A 20950-nucleotide genomic window follows, 5' to 3' on the forward strand; every position below is an offset into this window, starting at 1 on the left:
CTGCCGCGAACTTCTCCGGCACAGCCCGTGCTCGCCGGCCTCCGCGCGCACCTCGGCCTCCGCCGCCCTCGGGTAGACGGCCGGGGGGCACCGGGCCCGCTGCCCTCCCGCGGTAAACTTTGCTCGCTGCTGAATACTGATGAGTGCGATCGGCTCGGCCCGGAGGTGCTACGGCGGCTGCGGGAAGGAGCGCGGCCTGGGCCGGCGGCGGCGGCGTCGGCAGCAGCCATGTTTGTCAAGCTGTAGCAGCAGCTGCTGCTGCCCTGACTTGGCTTCACCGGCTGCCTCCGTTTCTCCCCCTGCGGCGTCCCCGTCTCTGGGACCTGCAGCCGTGGACCGAGCTGGCCTGCAGTCAGGAAGGCGAGCTTCGGGGTGCACCCACCCGCTTGGGCCGACTGGCCTGCGGCCTGGGTACGGCGGTAGCAAAAAGGCTGTGGCGCCGGCTGGGCGCAGGGTGCAGCGCTATTGTGACCGCTGAGCAGAGAGAGCCAGGAAGGGGGGGGACCTTTTTGTGCAGCATCTGGGACCCCGCTCTCGGAACCTCATATCCCCCTCCCTTCCGGAGATCGGCTGCTAGGTCCTCAGAGAGGGAGGAAGACGAGGATTCCTATTTTGAGATTTTGGGAATTTGTACTGCCAAATGGATTTGGATTTTAGTTCAGCCCTACTGTCCGCCAGTCTGCAGTGCAGGAAAAAGGGACGGGTTGTTTCCATGTGGCAAGATCTGCCCAGCTCCAGGAAGATGGAGTTTGTGGAGGCTCACCGAGGCCATTTTTCTATAATCAGCTGGGGAACTTTTCTGCCCTTGGAAGTGCAGCAGAAAGACATCGAGGCCACTAGGCCTTGAGAAGTGGCTGCCATTTTGAAGATAAGTCCTATGACTTGTTAACTCAGATTAATTGCTGTGTTTTTGGATTCCAGGTTGATGCTGGCGCAGGATGGATCAGACCTCTGAACTACCCAGAAGAAATTGTCTGCTGCCTTTTTCCAATCCAGTCAATTTAGATGCCCCTGAAGACAAGGACAGCCCTTTCGGTAATGGTCAATCCACTTTTTCTGAACCACTTAATGAGTGTACTATGCAGTTATCGACTGCCAGTGGAACATCCCAAAATGCTTATGGACAAGATTCTCCATCTTGTTACATTCCACTGCGGAAACTACAGGATTTGGCCTCCATGATCAATGTAGAGTATTTAAATGGGTCTGCTGATGGATCAGAATCCTTTCAAGACCCTGAAAAAAGTGATTCAAGAGCTCAGTCGCCAATTGTTTGCACTTCCTTGAGTCCTGGTGGTCCAACAGCACTTGCTATGAAACAGGAACCCTCTTGTAATAACTCCCCTGAACTCCAGGTAAAAGTAACAAAGACTGTCAAGAATGGCTTTCTGCACTTTGAGAATTTTACTTGTGTGGACGATGCAGATGTAGATTCTGAAATGGACCCAGAACAGCCAGTCACAGAGGATGAGAGTATAGAGGAGATCTTTGAGGAAACTCAGACCAATGCCACCTGCAATTATGAGCCTAAATCAGAGAATGGTGTAGACGTGGCCATGGGAAATGAACAAGACAGCACACCAGAGAGTAGACATGGTGCAGTCAAATCGCCATTCTTGCCATTAGCTCCTCAAACTGAAACACAGAAAAATAAGCAAAGAAATGAAGTGGACGGCAGCAATGAAAAAGCATCCCTTCTCCCAGCCCCCTTTTCACTAGGAGATACAAACGTTACCATAGAAGAGCAATTAAACTCAGTAAATTTATCTTTTCAGGATGATCCAGACTCCAGTACCAGTACATTAGGAAACATGCTAGAATTACCTGGAACTTCATCATCATCTACTTCCCAGGAATTACCATTTGTAAGCAGTTTTTGGTACAACTTAAATATATACATTAATGTATATATACAGGCAACTTAAATGGAAACATAACTAATTGGTTTTTGGTTGCTTATTTCACAGCTTAAAGCCTGTTGCTAATGATAAACTTTGGGGGGAAACATTACTTTGATTTTTAAATTTATCTCTATTATATTAGTTTGGTTCTTTCTAGATTTTCCCAATTAACTCTCCTTTGAGGACTAAGTTAAACTTTTAAAGGCATTTGATTTAGTTCAGATCTAATTTTTCAAGGTGGAGGTATACATTTGTTTAGCTTTTTTTTGTGTTGTTTTGGCTTGCTGGTATTATGAGTTATAGGAGAACCAATTAATTACCTGGTGTCCTGTTTTCACGTAGGGCACGGCTTATTTTCTTAAGTTAACGGGGCGACTCTTGCTGAGTGTTGAAGTGCATTTTGTGCACAAATTGAAAGTAACTGAGTTGAACTTCTTGGACATCAGTCCAATTTTCCCCCTAACAAATGTCTCTGAAATACTATGTCAAGATTTAACTGGAATTTTATGGTATGTGATGATTGTGTTGAGTGCATTAAGTAATTCACTATACTATACCATGTAGCCCTGCTGTTCTTTTTTTAAAAAAATATATTTATTTATTGATTTAAGAGAGGAAGGGAGAGGGAGGAAGAGATAGAAATGTCAGTGATGAGAGAGTCATTGATTGGCTGCCTTCTGCAGGGCCCCCACTGGGGACCAAGCCCGCAGCCCGGGCATGTGCCCTTGGTCAGAATCGAACCCAGGACCCTTCAGTCTGCAGGCCTGCGCTCTATCCACTGCGCCAAACTGGCCAGGGCAGCCCTGCTGTTCTTTAAAGTTACAAAAGGAGATGTGGGTGTGTCACTTTTGTTTCTATTGATTCATATGTATCTTAAATATGCTTTGGTATTTCTTGTTTTCTTAGCTTGGTACTTATAGATTTAATAATTTTGTTTTGGTAGTTATCTTGAGTCTGTATTGTTCTAGATAATTTTTAGAGTTGATAAGCTATGTTGGCAACCTGTTGGCAGCTCAGATAAATCATTTTTTTTCTTGGGTTCACATAAACATTTATATATATCATATGTGTGTGTGTGTGTGTGTGTGTGTGTGTGTATATGTATATATATATATACATATATTTACACACACACACAAATACATACAGGGTGGGGCAAAAGTAGTTTTCCAGTGAGTACAAGTAATATAGGTTTTTTGTATTCTTACTACTACTTTCTATAGTTTGGCTTTTGTATTTACATAAAAACCTAGAACTAATGGTGGAGATAGATGTTTCTCTAGAAGCATACAAATAGAAGTAGAAATCTCATTGTTGGTTCTCATCAAAGAGATACTAGTGGAGTATTGGTTCTGTTAAAAACAATTGAAAATATTGGAGCCAGTATTTACTCTGTATTAGGTCCTGTGCTCAGGGCTGGAAATTTTAGAAAATCCTTAGCAAATGTTGTTTGTCTTTTATTCTGTCTGTAGTATTGTGATAGAAGGAGATTCTCTTGGCGAAAGTAAGAGTAGTTATTAGGATTGTAAACCCCATGTCTGGAATTAGATAAAGACACATAATTCAAGATCATATTGTCTGTTGTTTTGTATAGCTAGCTGTAAGCAGACTGTTTGGCTCCTCTGATAAACGAGCAACCTCTTCAGCTTATCTTTATGTGCTTGCTCTTCAGTTATTTTCTTTGCATATAGTGATGTGAAATGATTGTCATTTTAGTTAATAATCCTGACCTGGTGCTTTTATGTTTAATTGGGTTGATATCTTCTAATTCCTGCCAGTGTACATATACTGTCTATATAAACTACTCTGTACATTGTAGGTACTGGATTAAATCTTTTTTTTATTGATTAAGTTATTACATATGTGTCCTTATCCCCATGTTACCCCCTATTTACCCCCTATCCCCCCCACTCATGCCCTCACCACCCCTGTTGTCTGTGTCCATTGGTTAGGTCTATATGCTTGCATATAAGTCCTTTGGTTGATCTCCCCCTTACCCCCACCCTGGATTAAATCTTTAAGATTTTTTTATTTATTGATTTGAGAGAGAGAGAAGGAGGGAGAAGCATCAGTTTGTTGTTCTACTTTTTTATGCATTCTTTGGTTGATTCTTGTATGTGCCATGACTAGGGATTGAGCCTGCAACCTTGGTGTATGGGGACAATCCTCTAACGAACTGAGCTTACCCAGCCAGGGCTTGGATAACATCTTGAAGGATAGTTGGTCCCCAGAACTCCAAGTTTAAACAGGCACTACCTTAGTTCATTAAGTGCTTTGGTCTCTATTGTCTCATTGGGTCTTCATAGCCTTTTAGTAAAAAAGAGATGTCATGGAAGACGTACAAGGGACTTGAGGTTATTGGAGACAGTACTGAAACCCTTGAAAGATAGAATTAACTGAGTTCTTTTGGCTTTCTTTCTTTTTCTCTTAGTGACTTCTGAAGGTCTCTGACACCTGTCTGCACCTGAAGTGACTTATAGTTTTCTCACTAGGTTGATTTGCCAAGTTGTTTGTTTTCTATTCTTACTCACTTAGATATTTTATGGAGAATTTGTACTATGGTGGTACTCATGAATTTGGGGATCCTCAAAGTTCTTAGAATGTAGCTAGTTCGAGGATGGTCTGATGTACATATACTGGTGATCCTCTATCTAAAGAAGAGGACCACTAAAAATGAATCCACTTAAAATGGGGACTAACTTCTCATAAGTAGACAGGGAGAAAAAGAATTATTTAGGATTTCATATTGAAAAGTAAAATTAAGAATTATAAAAATAAATTTTTTAAACCTTTATCAAAATTTTAGTTATGATGGCAACTATCCTATATAATAAAAGGATAATATGCAAATCAACTGAATGGCAGAATGACTGGTCGCTATGATGCGCACTGACCACCAGGGGGCAGACACTCAACGTAGGAGCTGCCCCCTAGTGGTCAGTGAGCTCCCACAGGAGGAGCACTGCTTAGCCAGAAGCCGGCTGGCAAGCACAACGGTGGTGGCGTGGTGGCGGTAGCCTCTCCCACCTTCCGCAGCAGCGCTAAGGATGTCTGACTGCTGTCTTACGCCCGCTCCCTGGGCCTAAGCTGTCAGTCCGACATCCCCTGAGGGCTCCCGGACTGCGAGAGGGCGCAGGCCAGGCTTAGGGACCTCCCCAAGTGCACGAATTTCATGCACCAGGCCTGTAGTTTGTTATAAGGGAAGAATCAAATAGATTTTAAAAAATTTTGTCCAGTGAAATCGTACAATAAAGAGATGACATATGTACTTTAATTTTCTTCATTTTCTCATCATGATCATAAGGAAAAATATATTTTTATTGATTCAGAGAGGAAGGGAGAGGGAGACAGAGATAGAAACATCAATGATGAGAGAATCATTGATCGGCTGCCTCCTGTATGCCCCCTACTGGGGATCGAACCTGCAACCCGGGCATGTGCCCTTGACCAGAATCGATTCCTGGACCCTTCAGTCCACAGGCTCTATTCACTGAGTGAGCCAAACCAGTCAGGGTAGGAAAATAAATTCTTAGAAAAATATTTAAGGACTTAACCAGTTTTAGTGAGGTTTTCTTTTTACAAATGTTTATTATGGAAAATTTCAAGCATATACCAAAGAAGAGAGAATAGTAGAAATGCCTGTGTACTCCACCCAGCTTCAAGAATTACTGCCCTGTCCGGTGTGGTGCAGTTGGTTGGAGAGTCATCCCATATTCCAGAGCAGTGGTCGCCAACCGGTGGTCCGCAGACCACTGGTGGTCTGTGAGGTCCAAAAGGTTGGTGACCGCTGCTCCAGAGGGTGGTGGGTCTGATTCCTGGTCAGGGCACATACCCAGGTTGAGGGTTCAATCCCCAGTGGGGTCTGAAGGCAACCAATGGATGTTCTTTTCTTCACACAGATGTTTCTCTCTCTCCTTTTTTACAATTATTATTTTTAAATTGTTTTAGAGAGAGGAAGAGAGAGAGCAAGGGTAGGGAGAGGGAGAAACAGAAAGAGAGAAATATCAATTTGTTGTTCTACTTATTATGCATTCATTGGTTGATTCCCTGTATGTGCCCAGACTGGGGTTTGAACCCACAACCTTGGCATATCAGGAGGACACACTAACCAACTGAACAGACCGGCCAGGGATCTTTTTTATTTACATTGATTTGAAGAAACATGGCATGTTTTTGCTAGATTTGTTTGTGGTTTTAACCCTTGTAATTGATTTGCATTGTTATACTAGTTAGTACTTCATTAGGTGGAGATAGACACTATATATTGTTCATGGGTGGATGTTTGAAAAGAGACTTCTTTATTGCCATTCAAAAACAGGTATTTTGGTGTTTTAATAATATTTACCTTGTACCAATCTTGGGGATACAGAAAATATTCACAAACCACTCCCTGTATTAAGTTCTGTGCTATTGATGTTTAAGTGGTTAAAGAAGATGTGTGTAGAGATATGAAATCTAGAGTAGTCAAGGCTTTAAGGAAGAAATGGAACTTGAATTGATTTTGGGCTTGGTTGGATTTGGTTTAGAAGGGTACTTTGGATGTGGAGAATTAAATGAACATAGTATTTTTAGAAGGTGCTTGTTGGATATTAGTTTGGTAGGTTGGGGGTAGTTGGGTAATAGGGCATAGAAATACAGAGTCTGGCATTTTGTGTTGATGTGATAGGAACTGGGAACCAGCTAGGGGTTTTAGTTGAGAAATGATATGAAATCTATGTTTGAAAAACTTGGGCTGGGGGAGAGTAGAGGCAAGATTAGGATGTAGGAGTCTGTTGTGATAGTAATTACATTTAAAATTTTATTTTTATTTTTATTGATTGATTTTTAGAAAGAGCGGAAGGAGGAGAGACAGACAGACAGACATCGATCTGCTATTCCATTTATTTATTTATTTTTAATTAAAAAATTGTTGTGTTTTTTTTATTGATTTCAGAAAGGAAGGAAAAGGGAAAGAGAGACAGAAGTATCAGTAATGGGAGAGATTGGCTGCCTCCCGCACGCCCCAAACCGGGGATTGACCCCGTAACCCAGGCATGTGCCCTGACCTGGAATTGAACCACGGCCTCCTGGTTTTCAAAGGTTGATACTCAACCACTGAGCCATGCCAGCTGGCCTGCTGTTTCATTTATTCATGCATTACTGATTGATTCATCTATGTGCCCTGACTGGGGATTGAACCTGCAACCTTTGTGTATCGGGATGATCCTCCAACCAACTCAGCTGCATCAGGGCTACAATAGTAGTTAAAACTTAAGACTTGAGCAGAGTCAGGAGTAGAAAGAAGGGGTAAATACATTAATATTATTTCAAAGGGGGAAATTGACAGCCCTTTTGGGATTGCCTGGATTTGTGGAAAAGTGGAGCTGGGATTTGAGAATAAAGGAGAGGAATGGGTGTAGATGATGTCCAAGGCTTGTCTTGTTGTTGCCTGATCCTATCTCCACACCTCTCAGGTTCTGCTCTCTATCTGACTCTTCTAGCTTTAGGACCTTGTTTTATTCATTACTCATTCCTCTTCCTCTGGGATCTTTGTTCTCTATCTTTCCACTACATCACTTTTTCTGCCTCAAAACAGGATGACATTATTTTAAAGGGACCTTCTTCTTCTGTCCTATAACCCTCCAATTATCTTTCCCCTTTACTGGTGCATTTCTTAGAAGCGTTGTCTACTTATTTACCTCTCCTTAAAGCTCTCTGAATTGGCTTCTGTATCCTCCACTCAACTAAAGCTGTTCTTTCGTAAGTCACAAATGATACTTCCGTACTTATCCTATTAGATTTGCAGCATTTTCACCACTACTCCTTTAAACAGTTCTTTTTAAGTCCTTGCTCTTGTCCTCTTTCCTTAATTCTCTGCAGTATCATCCACTTTCATTGATTCACTTTACTGCTACTCTGCTGTGAAAACTCTCGACTTCGGAGCTTCAGACCAAGAAATCTAATCGCCAATCCAGCTTCTTTTTTATTGCCAAGCATTTGTTTCTTTCTGTGTTAATGATGGCATCATTCCTTCTGTTCAATGCTGGAAACCTTGGAGTCACTTATTCACTTAAATGATTAAAACAGATTTGAGTGCCTCCTCCTTGCTAGGCATTGCTAGTATAAAAGAAAGGAAAGACTTAGTCTGTGGGTTTATTTTTTCTTTTGAAAAAATATTTTTATAGCCCTAGCTGGTTTTGCTCAGTGGATAGAGCGTTGGCCTGCATACTGAAGGGTCCTGGGTTCGATTCTGGTTAAGGGCATATGCCCGGGTTTCGGGCACGATCCCCAGTAGAGGGCACACAGGAGGCAGTTGATCAACGATTCACTCTCATCGAGGTTTCTCTCTCTCTCCCCCTCTCCGAAATCAATTTTATATGTTATGCTCTGATCAGGAAATCGAACCATGACCTTCTGTTTCATAGGTTGACTCTCAACCACTGAGCCATACCTGCTAGGCTAGTTTGTGTTTTTAAGGTACTTTACTGTGTGGAGAAGACAAGTGTAAGCAGTGACAATACAGAATACTTAGTGGTCTTGTAGGTGTTACAGAGGCAGTACTGTGGGAGTGTGAAGGAAGGTATGCCTGGAGTAATCAGGAAGAACGTCACAGAGGAGTTATTATATATAATTTGAGCAGAGACATGCCCGTGTGTAACAAGGAATAGCATATGCAAGTGTCAAGAAATTCTTTGATAGGAATCTGGGAGGAATGGGATTGTCAGGAGATAGGGTATAAAGATAGGCCTTATATGCCATGCTATAGAGTTGAATTTTTATGTTATTTCTAAATTATATTTATTCCTTTAGTCTTTTCATGTCTTCATTCTCATTCTGCTAGGAGTCTTTATCACTGGTCTTCATATAGTTTTTTCTTGTCTATTTTTCTTATACATAGTCACCTTTGACCTCTGAAATAAGAAATAGTAGGTCTGTGCTTAAAGACTTATCTTTAGTGCCTTACTTCTCTCCCCATTTGCCTACCAAATAAAGCCAAATTCAGCATCCTGACCATTCCAAATCTCATGCATGTGTTTACCCAGGGCATCTTGGGTTAAGCCAAACCCAATTGTTAGTGGTGCCTTGCTCTACACCATTTCCTCACTCATGCTTTTATCTTCCTGGTTTGATTCATGTTTGCGTCTTAGCAGTGTGTAGCATGGTGTCTTCTTTGTATTAGAGATCATATATTTGTTGAGTAAAAAAAAGAATGAATGGTGCTATTATAGAAATACAAATTGGATAGGGAAGTAATTTTAGGTTAGGAAGGTGATGAGTGGGATCTCAGCTCTCATCCTCAGTGTACCAATTTTAAAATTTAAGGTATTTTTTGTCTTGATCTCCTTATGCACTCAATTTCTAAGGCCTTTGAAGTTGAGCTTCCTAACATCTCTCAAGCATTACTTTTTCTCTTCGTTCTCACTTTTAATCCCCTAACCTATATATATAAAAGTCTAAGCGACCTTTACGACTGAACAACTGGAATGACCAGTCGACCAGTTGCTATGACATGCACTGACCACCAGGGGGCAGATGCTCAACTCAGGAGCTGCCCCCTGGTGGTCAGTGCACTCCCACAAGATCTGTCCTTAAACAGGCCCAGCCCGGCAACCATCGCCTCCTCTCCCGAACCCACCGGGGCCTTTGGGCTCTGGGCTGGGACAGGGAACTGGGGGTGGGTGGCAGTGGACGTGGCCCCTTTCCCAGGGGGGCCGAGGGCCAGCTCCCTCCTCGGGGTCAGCAGCCAACCTCCCACGCCCCGTCTCTACCCCTCTTACCCCCCCAGCTGGCAGGTCCCGTTTGGCCCGGCCCTGTTGGCCCTCATCGCCAGCCAGGGACCCCACTCATGCATGAATTCATGCACCGGGCCTTTAGTTAAGGATATTATATCATGCCTTTATGTTGGACCAATCTCTGAGTGTGTATTGTGCTACCTGTTTAATTGGAGAAGTCCTTTTAATACAGTTCCTCATCTCTAAATTAGGGCTATTATCTTACTTGCAGGATTGTTTGAGAGGGTGCAAAAGACAATTTATTTGAAGCAGCTAGCTCCAAAGTAGGTCCTCAGAAAGCGATGCCTATTATATGCCAAGAATTTTGAGAAACATCTTTGCATTTTTGCTTTTGTTTCTATTCTTCCAAAATTCTTTCTCTTGTTTAATTGATAAGGACATTAACTACTGTTGACAGTTTCTATTTTTGTTTAATAATCAGGGATTTGATCCATTTTTTGTTTACTAACAGAATTTAATTTGTGCAATAGGATCGGTATCTTTCTGTACCCCAACAATTAAATGTTTATTACGTTGTGCTTTTTTGCCAATTACCTTTTGTCATAGATATTAATGTTTCATTTTCACCTTCTGGTTTCCAGGGTTTGATTTTCATTGTAGATTGGTTTCTGAAACTTTTTAAAAATGATCTCTGATGTAACCTTTTGAGGAAATCATTATTAATCTTTTTAGTTAGAAAAGTAATATTTATGGTAAAAAAAAAAAGGCAGACTTTAAAATGGAATATAAAAGTCTCTATTTCTATCACCCCTCATCCTCTCCCTCATTTCCATCCTTAATATTTAATGAGAATTTTGTGTGTGTGTGTGTGTTTTAATATTTTGGTAACACAAGTGGCATGATGTATGTATTAATATCTTGGTTAATATGTTTAAGGACAGATCTTGTCATTTGAGCAGGTAAATATATATCCATTTTTTTTTTATATATATAGATTTTTATTGATTTCAGAGAGGAAGGGAGAGGGAGAGAGAGATAGAACCATCAATGATGGAGAATCATTGATTAGATGCCTCCTGCATGTCCCCCATTGGGGATTGAACCCACAACCCGGGCATGTGATCTTGACTGGAATCAAACCCAGGGCCCTTCAGTCCACAGGCCGGCTCTCTATCCGCTGAGCCAAACCAGCCAGGGCACTATTCACTTATTGAAAGACATCGGGGTTTATTCTAGCTTTTTGGTTATTAGAAGTAAAAGTGCTATGAACATTCATGTACAGGATTTTTTGTGTGAATGTGAGTTTTCATTTTTCTGGGATAAATGCCCAATAATACAGTTGCTGGATTTTTTGGTAACTAGAGGCCCGATGCACGAAGGTTCGTGCAAGAATGGGCCTTCCTTCCCCTGGCTGCTGGCACCGCCTTCGCTCAGGCCTGGAGCCGCCTTTCTGCCTTCCCACGCTGCTGAGAGGCCCAGGGCGGCTGAGGCGGTGCAGAACACCTGCATCGTCGCCATGGCAATGATGCAAGTGTCCCACCCTGCCCTTTGCTGCTTGGCACCTGTGTATGCAAATTAACCCACCATCTTTGTTGGGTTAGTTTGCATACTCACTCCTGATTGGCTGGTGGGTGGTGTGATGGTATGGTCAATTTGAATCTTTCTTTTTTATTAGTGTAGATGTCATGTTTAGTCTTATGAGAAACTACCAACCTGATTTCTAGAGTGAGTGCCAACATTCTCACCAGCAGTGTTTAAGTGATCCAATTTCTCTGCATCCTCACTATCATTTGGTGTTGTCACTATTTTGGCTATTGTGACAGTTATGTAATGATATCTCATTGCTTTTTTGTTTTGTATTTTATCCTCACCGAGTATATGTTTATTGGTTTTAGAGAGAGAGGAAGGGGGATACAGGGAAAAACCTTGATGTGAGAGAGAGACATCGATTCATTGTCTCCCACACACACACCTAAATGGGCCCAGATCGAACCTGCAGCTCAGGTATGTATGTACTCTTGACTGGGAATTGAACCCATGACCCTTCAGTGCTTGGGACCGATGCTCTAATCACTGAGCAACATTGGCAAGGTCCTCATTATCATTTTAATTTTCATTTCTCTGGTAGGTAATTTGAACATCTTTTTGCGTGCTTATTCGCCATCTATATGTCCTCTTTGATGAAATATATTTGCATATTTTGCCCTTTTTCTAATTGGACTGCTTGATTTTTTTTTTTTAACTATTGAGTTTGTTTTTTTTAAATTTTTAAATTACAGATGCTCCCATTCTCTTCACCCTGTTCCTGCCTCACACCAGGGTTTCACTACCCTATTGTCTGTGCCTATAGGTAATGCATATATTCCTGTAAATCCTTTGGTTAATCTCTTTCCTCCCCTCCCTTTTTCCTCTGAGATTCATCAGTCTGTTCCATGTTTCCATGCCTCTTTTTTTTTTTTAATATATATTTTTATTGATTTCAGAGAGGAAGGGAGAGGGAGAGAGAGATAGGAACATCAATGATGAGAGAATCATTGATTGGCTGCCTCCTGCACATCCCCCACTGGGGATTGAGCACACAACTGGGCATGTGCCCTGATGGGGAATTGAACCGTGACCTCTTGGTTCATAGATAGATGCTCAACCACTGAGCCACACTGGCCAGGCTCCAATGGGAATTCTTATTGAAGGTACTTATAATATCTGAGGGGAAAAAGGAATATTAAGCATTTATTTGGTAAATAAATAATCTGGAGTTTGGATGTTCTATACTTCCTATTTTTAAATTTTTCTAAGATACCTTTTTTAAGCATGGACTTTAAAAAATCAGACTAATATCTTACATTTGTATCATTTTGCATAAGAATGTTTTAGTATTACAACTTTAAATATATTACTTACATAATTAAAAATTTAAGAACCCTAGTAACAGCATTTTAAAAATCAAGATATGCCCTAACCCAGTGATGGCGAACCTTTTGAGCTCGGCGTGTCAGCATTTTGAAAAACCCTAACTTAACTCTGGTGCCATGTCACATATAGAAATTTTTTGATATTTGCAACCATAGTAAAACAAAGACTTATATTTTTGATATTTATTTTATATATTTAAATGCCATTTAACAAAGAAATATCAACCAAAAAAATGAGTTCGCGTGTCACCTCTGACACGCGTGTCATAGGTTTGCCATCACTGCCCTAACCAGTTTGGCTCAGTGGATAGAGTGTCGGCCTGTAGACTGTGGGGTCCCAGGTTCGATTCCGGTCAGGGGCATGTACCTTGGTTGCGGGCACATCCCCAATAGAGGGTGTGCAGTAGGCAGGTGATCGATGTTTCTAACTCTCTATCCCTCTCCCTTCCTCTCTGTAAAAAAATCAATAAAATATATTTTTTAACAAAAAAAGATATCATTCTCATTGAAAAATTCATCCTCTTAAAAGTACAGCTCACCCTGGCTCATGTTGCCTGATGGTTAGAGTGTCAGCTGGTACATCAAAGGGTCATGGGTTTGATTCCCAGTCAAGGGCATGTACCTGGGTTGCAGGTTCGATCCATGACCCCGCCTGGGGCATGTGTGGGAGTTAACCAATTGATGTCTTTCTCTCTCTCTCTCTCTCTCTCTCTCTCTCTGTCTCTTCCCCTCTTCCCCTCCCTCCCTTCCTCCCCACCACCTAACCCTCCTTCCACTCTTTCTAAAAATCAATTGAAAAAATATCCTTGGGTGAGAATTAACAAACAAAAGGTAGAACTCCATGGCTTTAGCATATTTACAGAGTTGAATAACCAAACCATTATCTAATTTCTGAATATTTCCTCACCCAAAAAGAAACCCGTAGCTCCAGTCACTCTTCATTCTTCCCCTCCCTTAGTCCCTAGCAACCACTAATGTACTTTCTGTCTCTGGATTTCATATACATGGAATCTTAATAATCTTTGGCATTTTGTGTCTGACTTTTTTTTTAAATATATTTTTTATTGATTTCAGATAGGAAGGAAGAGGGAGAGAGAGATATGAAAGAGACATATGTGTATGTGTATGAGAGAGAATCATTGATCAGCTGCTTCCTACATGCCCCACTCTGGGGATTGAGCCCGCAATCCGGGTATGTGCGTTGATGGGGAATCGAACCGTGACCTCCTGGTTTATAGGTTGATAATCAACCACTGAGCGACACCTGACTTCTTTAGCATAATGTTTTAGGTTTATCCATGTGGTTGTACGTATAAGTACTTAATTCCATTTTATTACCAAATAATATTCCATTGTATTGATAATACCACATTTTGTTTATCCATCAATCAGTTGATGGACATTTTGGCTCTTATGAGTAATGCTATTAACATACATTTGTGAACAGGTTTTTTGTGTGAATATATGTTTTCAGTTCTATAATCTGGGACTGTTATTGCTGGGTCATATGGTGACACTGTTGAACATTTTGAGAAACCGCTAGACTGTTTTTGCACACTGGCCGCACTATTGTACAGTCCAATTATCAATGTTCTTCATGTTCTTGCCAACACTTGTTTTTTTTTAGTTATTCTATTGAGTGTGAAGTGTTCCTGTATCTCATCCTGCTTTTGATTTACATTTCCCTGATGACTAATGATGTCAAACATCTATCCTTTCATGTGCTTATTGAGCATTTCTACAGCTTCTTTTTTTATAAAAATATATTTTATTGATTTTTTTACAGAGAGGAAGGGAGAGGGACAGAGTTAGAAACATCGATAAGAGAGAAACATTGACCATCTGCCTCCTGCACACTCCCCACTTGGTATGTGCCCGCAACCAAGGTACATGCCCTTGACTGGAATTGAACCTGGGACGCTTGAGTCCGCAGGCCGATGCTCCATCCACTGAGCCAAACCAGTTAGGGCTCTACAGCTTCTTTGGAGTCTATGTAAATCCTTGGCTTATTTTTTAAAAAATTGGGCTACTTTTGCCCTGGCTGTTGTTCCTCGGTGGTTAGATTGTTGGCTCACACACCAAAGGGTCTTAGGTTCAATTCCCAGTCTAGGCCACATACCTGGATTGTGGGTTCAACCCTGGCCCAGGTCAGATTGGGTGCGGGAGGCAACCAATCTAAGTGTCTCTTTCATATTGATGTTTTCTCTCTCTCCCTCCCCTCCACTGTCTATATATCAATGGAAAAAATATCCTCTGGTGAGGATTAATCAAAAAGAAAAAAAAAGGTTGGGTTACTTTTTATTGTTGCACTAGAGGCCTGATGCACAAAGATTTGTGCAAGAATGGGCCTTCCTTCCCCTGGCTGCCGGCACCGCCTTTGCACCTTTCCGCCTTCCCACGCTGCCCAGAGGCCCTGACCGGCTGGGGTGGTGTGGAACGCCTGCATCCCGCCCTGCCCTGCCCCCGGCTGCTTGGCACCTGTGTATGCAAATTAATCTGCCATCTTTGTTGGGTTAATTTGCATACTACTGATTGGTTGGTGGGCGTCACAAAGGTACAGTCAGTTTGCATCTTTCTCTTTTATTAGTGTAGATTATAGTAGTTTGTTATGTATTCTGGATATAAAGATTTAAGTTCTTTACCAAGCTATGATTTGCAAATACTTTCTTCTATTCTGTGGGGTTTTTTTTTCATTATCTTTTTTCTAAACATGTTTTATTGATTTTAGAGAGAGAGGAAGGGAGAGGGAGAGAGAGATAGAAACATCAATAATGAGAGAAACATGGATTGCCTGCCTCCTGCTCGCCCCCTACTGGGGATCCAGCCCACAACCTGGGCATGTGCCCTGACCAGGAATGCAACTGGTGACCCCTTCATGCATGGGAGGACGCTCAACAAACTGAGCCACACCAGATGGCAGTTTTTTCATTTTCCTGAAGCACAAAGGTCTTTAATTTTTTATTCATTTATTTATTTTTTCTTTGTTAATTCTCAACCTGAGGATATTTTTTCCATTGCTTTTCAGAGAAGTGGAAGGGAGGGAGGGAATGGAAGAGAGAGAGAGAGAGAGAGAGAGAGAGAGAGAGAGAGAGAGAGAGAGAGAGAGAGAGAGAAACATTGACATGAGAGAGACACATCGATTGATTGTCTCCTTCACGCTCCCGGATAGGAGTGAGGGTGGGCAGTGAACCTGCAACCCAGGTACGTGCCCTTGACCAGGAGTCAAACCCTCAACCCTTTCTTGCTTGGGTTGACATTCTAACCACTTAGACACACTGGCCATGGCAAAGGTTTTTAATTTTTATAAAGTCCAATTAATATGTTTTTTTTCCTTTGCTTGTTCTTTTGGTAATCTACCCAAGAAACCATTGCCTAATCCTTCATGATCAGGAAGATTTGCTCCTATGCTTTTTCCTAAAAGTTACATATTTAGCTCTTACATTTTGAGCTTTGATCCATTTTGAATTTTTGTTGATGGTGTAAGGTAGGGGCCCAGCTTATTATGCATGTGGGTATCCAGTTGTACAAAAAAGGGATATTGAGATTGTGCTGAATCTGTAGATCATTTTGGGTTTTATTGTCTTAGTGGTGTCTTCAGTAAGGGAAATTGGGATACCTTCCTATTTATTTAGGTATTTTTTGAACATCTCAGTGGTGTTTTGTAGTTTTCATTATGTAAGTCTTGCATTCCTTTTTTAAAAAAATTGATTTTAGAGAGAGGAAGGGAGGGAGAGGGAAAGAGAGAGAGAAGGAGAGAAGCACCTAGGTATGTGCCCTGACCAGGAATAGAGTCCACAACTTTTTTTGGTGTATGGGATGATGTACCAACCAACTGAGCCACCCAGCCAGGCCTTGTACTTCTTTTTAAACATTTATTCCTAAGAATTTGGTTTGATTTATTCATCTGTTTTTAAGATATTTTTTATTGATTTCCGAGAGGGAACGGAGAGGGAGAGATAGGAACATCAATGATGAGAGAGAATCATTGATTGGCTGCCTCCTGCATGTCAGGCTGTGCCCTTGACCGGAATCGAACTCAGGATCCTTCAGTCTGTAGGCAGATGCTCTTATCTATTGAGCCAGACCAGCTAGAGCTTATTTATTCATTTTTTTGTATCTTTAATTTCTTTATTGGTTAAGGTATTACAAATGTGTCCTCATCCCCCCATTAACCCCCAACTTCCCCCCACCACACTCATGCTCTCATCCCCCTGTTGTCCGTGTCCATTGGTTTGGCTTATCTGCATGCACACAAGTCCTTTAGTTAATCTCTTCCCCTTACTATTCATTATTTTTTAAAAATGTTTTTATTTATTTTATTATTTTGTTAATCCTCACCTGAGGGAGGATATTTTCTATTGATTTTTAGAGAGAGTGGAAGGGAGGGGCAAAGACAGAGAGAAACCTCAGTGTGAGAGAGAGACCGATCGGTTGCCCTCGGCACACACTGACCAGGCCAGGGATCGAGCGTGCAACAACCAAGGTGGGTGCCCTTGACTGGAATTGAACTTGGGATCCTTTAGTCCATGGGCCAATGCTCTAACCATTGAGCAAACTGGCTAGGGCTATTTTTATTGGTTTGAGAGAGTGAGGAAGGGAGAGGGGGAAAAAAACATAGATGTGAAAGAGAAACATTGATCTGCTGCCTCCTGTGTACCCCTTACTGAGGTTCTAATCTGAAATCCAGGTATGTGCCCTGACCAGGAATCCAAACCAGCCACCTTTCCGTGTACGAGATGATGCTCAATCAATTGAGCCACATGTTTTTGTTATTTATTTATTTATTTATTTATTTATTTATTTATTTATTTTAATTAAATCTTTATTGTTCAGATTACATTTGTTCCTCTTTTTTTCCCCCCCATAACTCCCCTCCTCTCAGTTCCCGCCCCACCCTCCGCCCTCACTCCCCACCCACTGTCCTCATCCATAGGTGCACGATTTTTGTCAAGCTCTTCCTGCATCTCCCACTCCCCTTTTCCCCCCAAAAATAGTCAGTCCATTCCCTTTCTATGTCCCTGATTCATTATAATCACCAGTTCATTCTGTACATCAGATTATTTATTCACTTGATTCTTAGATTCACTTGTTGATAGATGCATGTTTGTTGTTCACAATTTGTATCTTTACCTTTTTCTTCTTCCTCTTCTTAAAGGATACCTTTCAGCATTTTGTCTAATACTGGTTTAGTGGTGATGAACTCCTTTAGCTTTTCCTTATCTGTGAAGCTCTTTATCTGACCTTCAATTCTGAATGATAGCTTTGCTGGATAAAGTAGTCTTGGTTGTAGGTTCTTGGTATTCATCACTTTGAATATTTCTTGCCACTCCCTTCTGGCCTGCAAAGTTTCTGTTGAGAAATCAGCTGACAGTCGTATGGGTATTCCCTTGTAGGTAATTGAGTCTCTTTCTCTTGCTGCTTTTAAGATTCTCTCTTTGTCTTTTGCTCTTGGCATTTTAATTATGATGTGTCTTGGTGTGGTCCTCTTTGGATTCCTTTTGTTTGGGGTTCTCTGCGCTTCTTGGACCTGTAAGTCCATTTCTTTCACCAGGTGGGGGAAGTTTTCTGTCATTATTTCTTCAAATAGGTTTTCAATATCTTGCTGTCTCTCATCTTCTGGTACCCCTATAATTCTGATATTGGTGCGCTTGAAGCTGTCCCAGAGCTCCTTACACTATCTTCACTATCTTCTTATTTTCGGATTCTTTTTTCATTTTGCTTTTCTGGTTGGGTGTTTTTTGCTTCTTCGCATTTCAAATCTTTGACTTGATTCTTGCGCTCCTCTGTTCTGCTATTGGGTGTCTGTATAATATTCTTTATTTCAGTCAGTGTATGCTTAATTTCTAGTTGGTTCTTTATCACAACATCGAGGGTCTCATTAGATTTCGTGAGGCTCTCATCAAGTTTATTGGCAGCTTCTAGCCCATTATTGAAAGCCCTCAAAAGTGCGTTTTTTAGCTCTGTATCCTCCATTTCTGTCATGTTTTTTTGTCTCCGCATTTTTTATGCTTTCTTGGTGCACCCCCTTGTGGTCTTTGTGTGCAGTCTTGTTCTAGTTAAGCCTTGATTGTTGTAGTTAATACTAGAGGGATTTTACCACCAGGCCGACTGGCTGTGAGAATCAGCTGTATCTGCAGTGGGAAAACTTCTGTCCTCTGGAGAAGTGCTAATCTAGCCTTTGCCTGAGGCTATCCGGCAAATGGCTCTGCGCAGGGCTTGGGCGTGGCGGGATCAACAGGGCGGGCGGAGGGAGCGGTTATGGCTGCTCTCAGTCCCGTTCCCAGAGGCTCTGCTTCTCAGAACCCCAGCAACCACTGCAAACCTCCGAGAGAAAGCTGCCCTCACGTTCCAACTGATGCCAGACAATCCCGCTTCTCCCGTTTGAGTCTGAGTCCCTAGAGACTCGCCCGGATCTGGAGCTCAGAGTCTGAGACTCCCTCCTGATTGAAAACGACAACCGCGCCCTCAGCCACCAGCCGGCTCCACGCGCACCTTCATACCTTTGTATTTTCCACACTGCGCCTCCTCTGAGCCTCGGTATGCTGTTCTCTTTCCTTCTAGTTGAAGAATCTCTCCTCAGCCAGCCTTCCTGTGGTTCTGGGTGATGTCCGTTTAGTCTTTTAGTTGTATTTTTGAAGTGGTTGTTTGCGGCAGCAATCTCCGGTGTTTACCTATGCCGCCATCTTGGTTTCTCCATCGAGCCACATATTTTTGGATGGTTCATTGTTGGCATATAGAATGCAGTGGGTCGGTTTCGGCTGATTTTGTAATCTTGCTGAACCTATTTACTTTAGTTATTTTTTATTTTGTAGGACTTTTCTATATACAAGGTTATGTCATTTGCAAATATAGTTTTTGTTTTTTTCTTTCTAATCTTAATATTTTATTTCTGTTTCTTGCCTAGTTTTCCTGGCTAGAACTTCAGTAGGGTGTTAAATAGTGAAAGTGGACATCCTTCTCTTATTACCGATCCTAGCAGTGGTTGGCAAACTCATTAGTCAACAGAGCCAAATATCAACAGTACAATGATTGAAGTTTCTTTTGAAAGCCAAATTTTTAAAACTTAAACTATATAGGTAGGTACATTGTTATTAACTTAATTAGGGTACTCCTAGGGCTTAGGAAGAGCCACACTCAAGGGGCCAAAGAGCCGCATGTGGCTGGCGGGCCACAGTTTGCCGACCACGGTTGTTGGGGTCCTGCCCTAGCAGGTCCAGGGGTTCTCAAAGGTGTGGATGGAGTCGGCGAAGAATGAAGGACATGGAGGCAGCCTTCAGTTGATCAGCATAGTAGCCAGGTTCTTTTTTTATTGTCCTGTTACATCTACATATTTATACCATTTGATCCTATAAGCATGCCTCTATAATCACATCATGGTATGTTTTGGGTAACGTCCTACAGTTCCTTGTTTCTTATCTGACCTTTGCCAAAAATCCTGTCTCTATCTAGTTCTGTTGATTTTAATCTTGTCTAGGTTAATCTCTGTGTTCCATTACAAGGGCTATTCCAAGGTCACTGCTCTAGTGATAGGCCACAAGGAAGTGACTGAAGGAGATTATCCTACCCAGTAAAGGTTATGTCCTCTCAGCCTCGCTGCTTGGCTTCCCTGGGACTGCCCTGTGTCGGTGGATCTCCAGGGGTATAGGCTTTGGTGCTTTCCCTGGTGGGCAGACCCCTGGGGATGTGAGCCCAGCAAGTCCCAAATTTATTGCCAACAGTCTTAGTTCAAGTTCTTCATAAGTAGTACATGGTATTTCTGTAACACTAGGGGGATTTAGTCCTGTTAATCCCTAACCTGGGGAAACAACCTTTCTCGGGGAGGTGGTCCATATGCTATATATGCCAGGGGGAAGCAAACCATATGCTATATATGCCAGGTCCCTTGAAACATAAGCTGTCCAGATGTTTCTTCCCTGCAGTGACTATGTCAAGCAGCAAGGGTGTTCCGGCTTCTGGCACACGATCCTAGGGGGAACACATTCAGTTTTTCACTATTATGTATGATTTTGTCTGTGAGATTTTAACATGTGCCCCTGATCAGATTGTTGCATGTTTTTTATCATGAAAAGGTGTTAGGTTTTGTCAAATGTCTTTTCTTTAAAATAATTTTTTTAAAGTTAATATTTATTGATTTTAGAGAGAGAGAGGGAGGGAGAGAGAGGAAAGAGAAAGAACAAGAGAGAGATATATCAATTTGTAGTTCCACTTATTTATGCACTCATTGGTTAATTCTTATATGTGCCCTGACTGTGGATCAAGTCCGCAACCTTGGCATATCGGAACGATGCTCTAACCCAGCGGTTGCCAACCTTTCGGACCTCACAGACCACCAGTGATCCGCAGGCCACTGGTTGGCGACTGCTGCTCTAACCAACTGAGCTACCTGGCCAGGGCTCTTTTTTTTTTCAGATTAAAAAAAACACGT

The 20950-nt window shown here is 41.9% G+C and overlaps 1 protein-coding gene across 7 annotated transcripts in view; it reads left to right on the forward strand.

Annotated features, from left to right (window-relative positions):
* Positions 1–20950, forward strand: part of NSD1 (nuclear receptor binding SET domain protein 1) — a 131611-nt gene that overhangs the window by 1262 nt on the left and 109399 nt on the right. For 3 of the 7 annotated variants that reach the window (XM_023753785.1, XM_006081608.3, XM_006081607.3), the window contains exon 2: positions 922–1865. In XM_023753785.1, the coding sequence (XP_023609553.1) occupies positions 939–1865 (927 nt within the window). In that variant the 5' untranslated portion in view covers positions 922–938. Of the gene's footprint in view, positions 1–84; positions 361–394; positions 412–921; positions 1866–20950 lie in introns of those variants that run through there. The other 4 variants (XM_006081610.3, XM_023753795.1, XM_014454547.2 and 1 more) reach the window with 4 other exon arrangements.

The sequence above is a fragment of the Myotis lucifugus genome, unplaced genomic scaffold (assembly GCF_000147115.1).
Source record: "Myotis lucifugus unplaced genomic scaffold, Myoluc2.0 scaffold_1, whole genome shotgun sequence".
NCBI lineage: Eukaryota > Metazoa > Chordata > Mammalia > Chiroptera > Vespertilionidae > Myotis > Myotis lucifugus.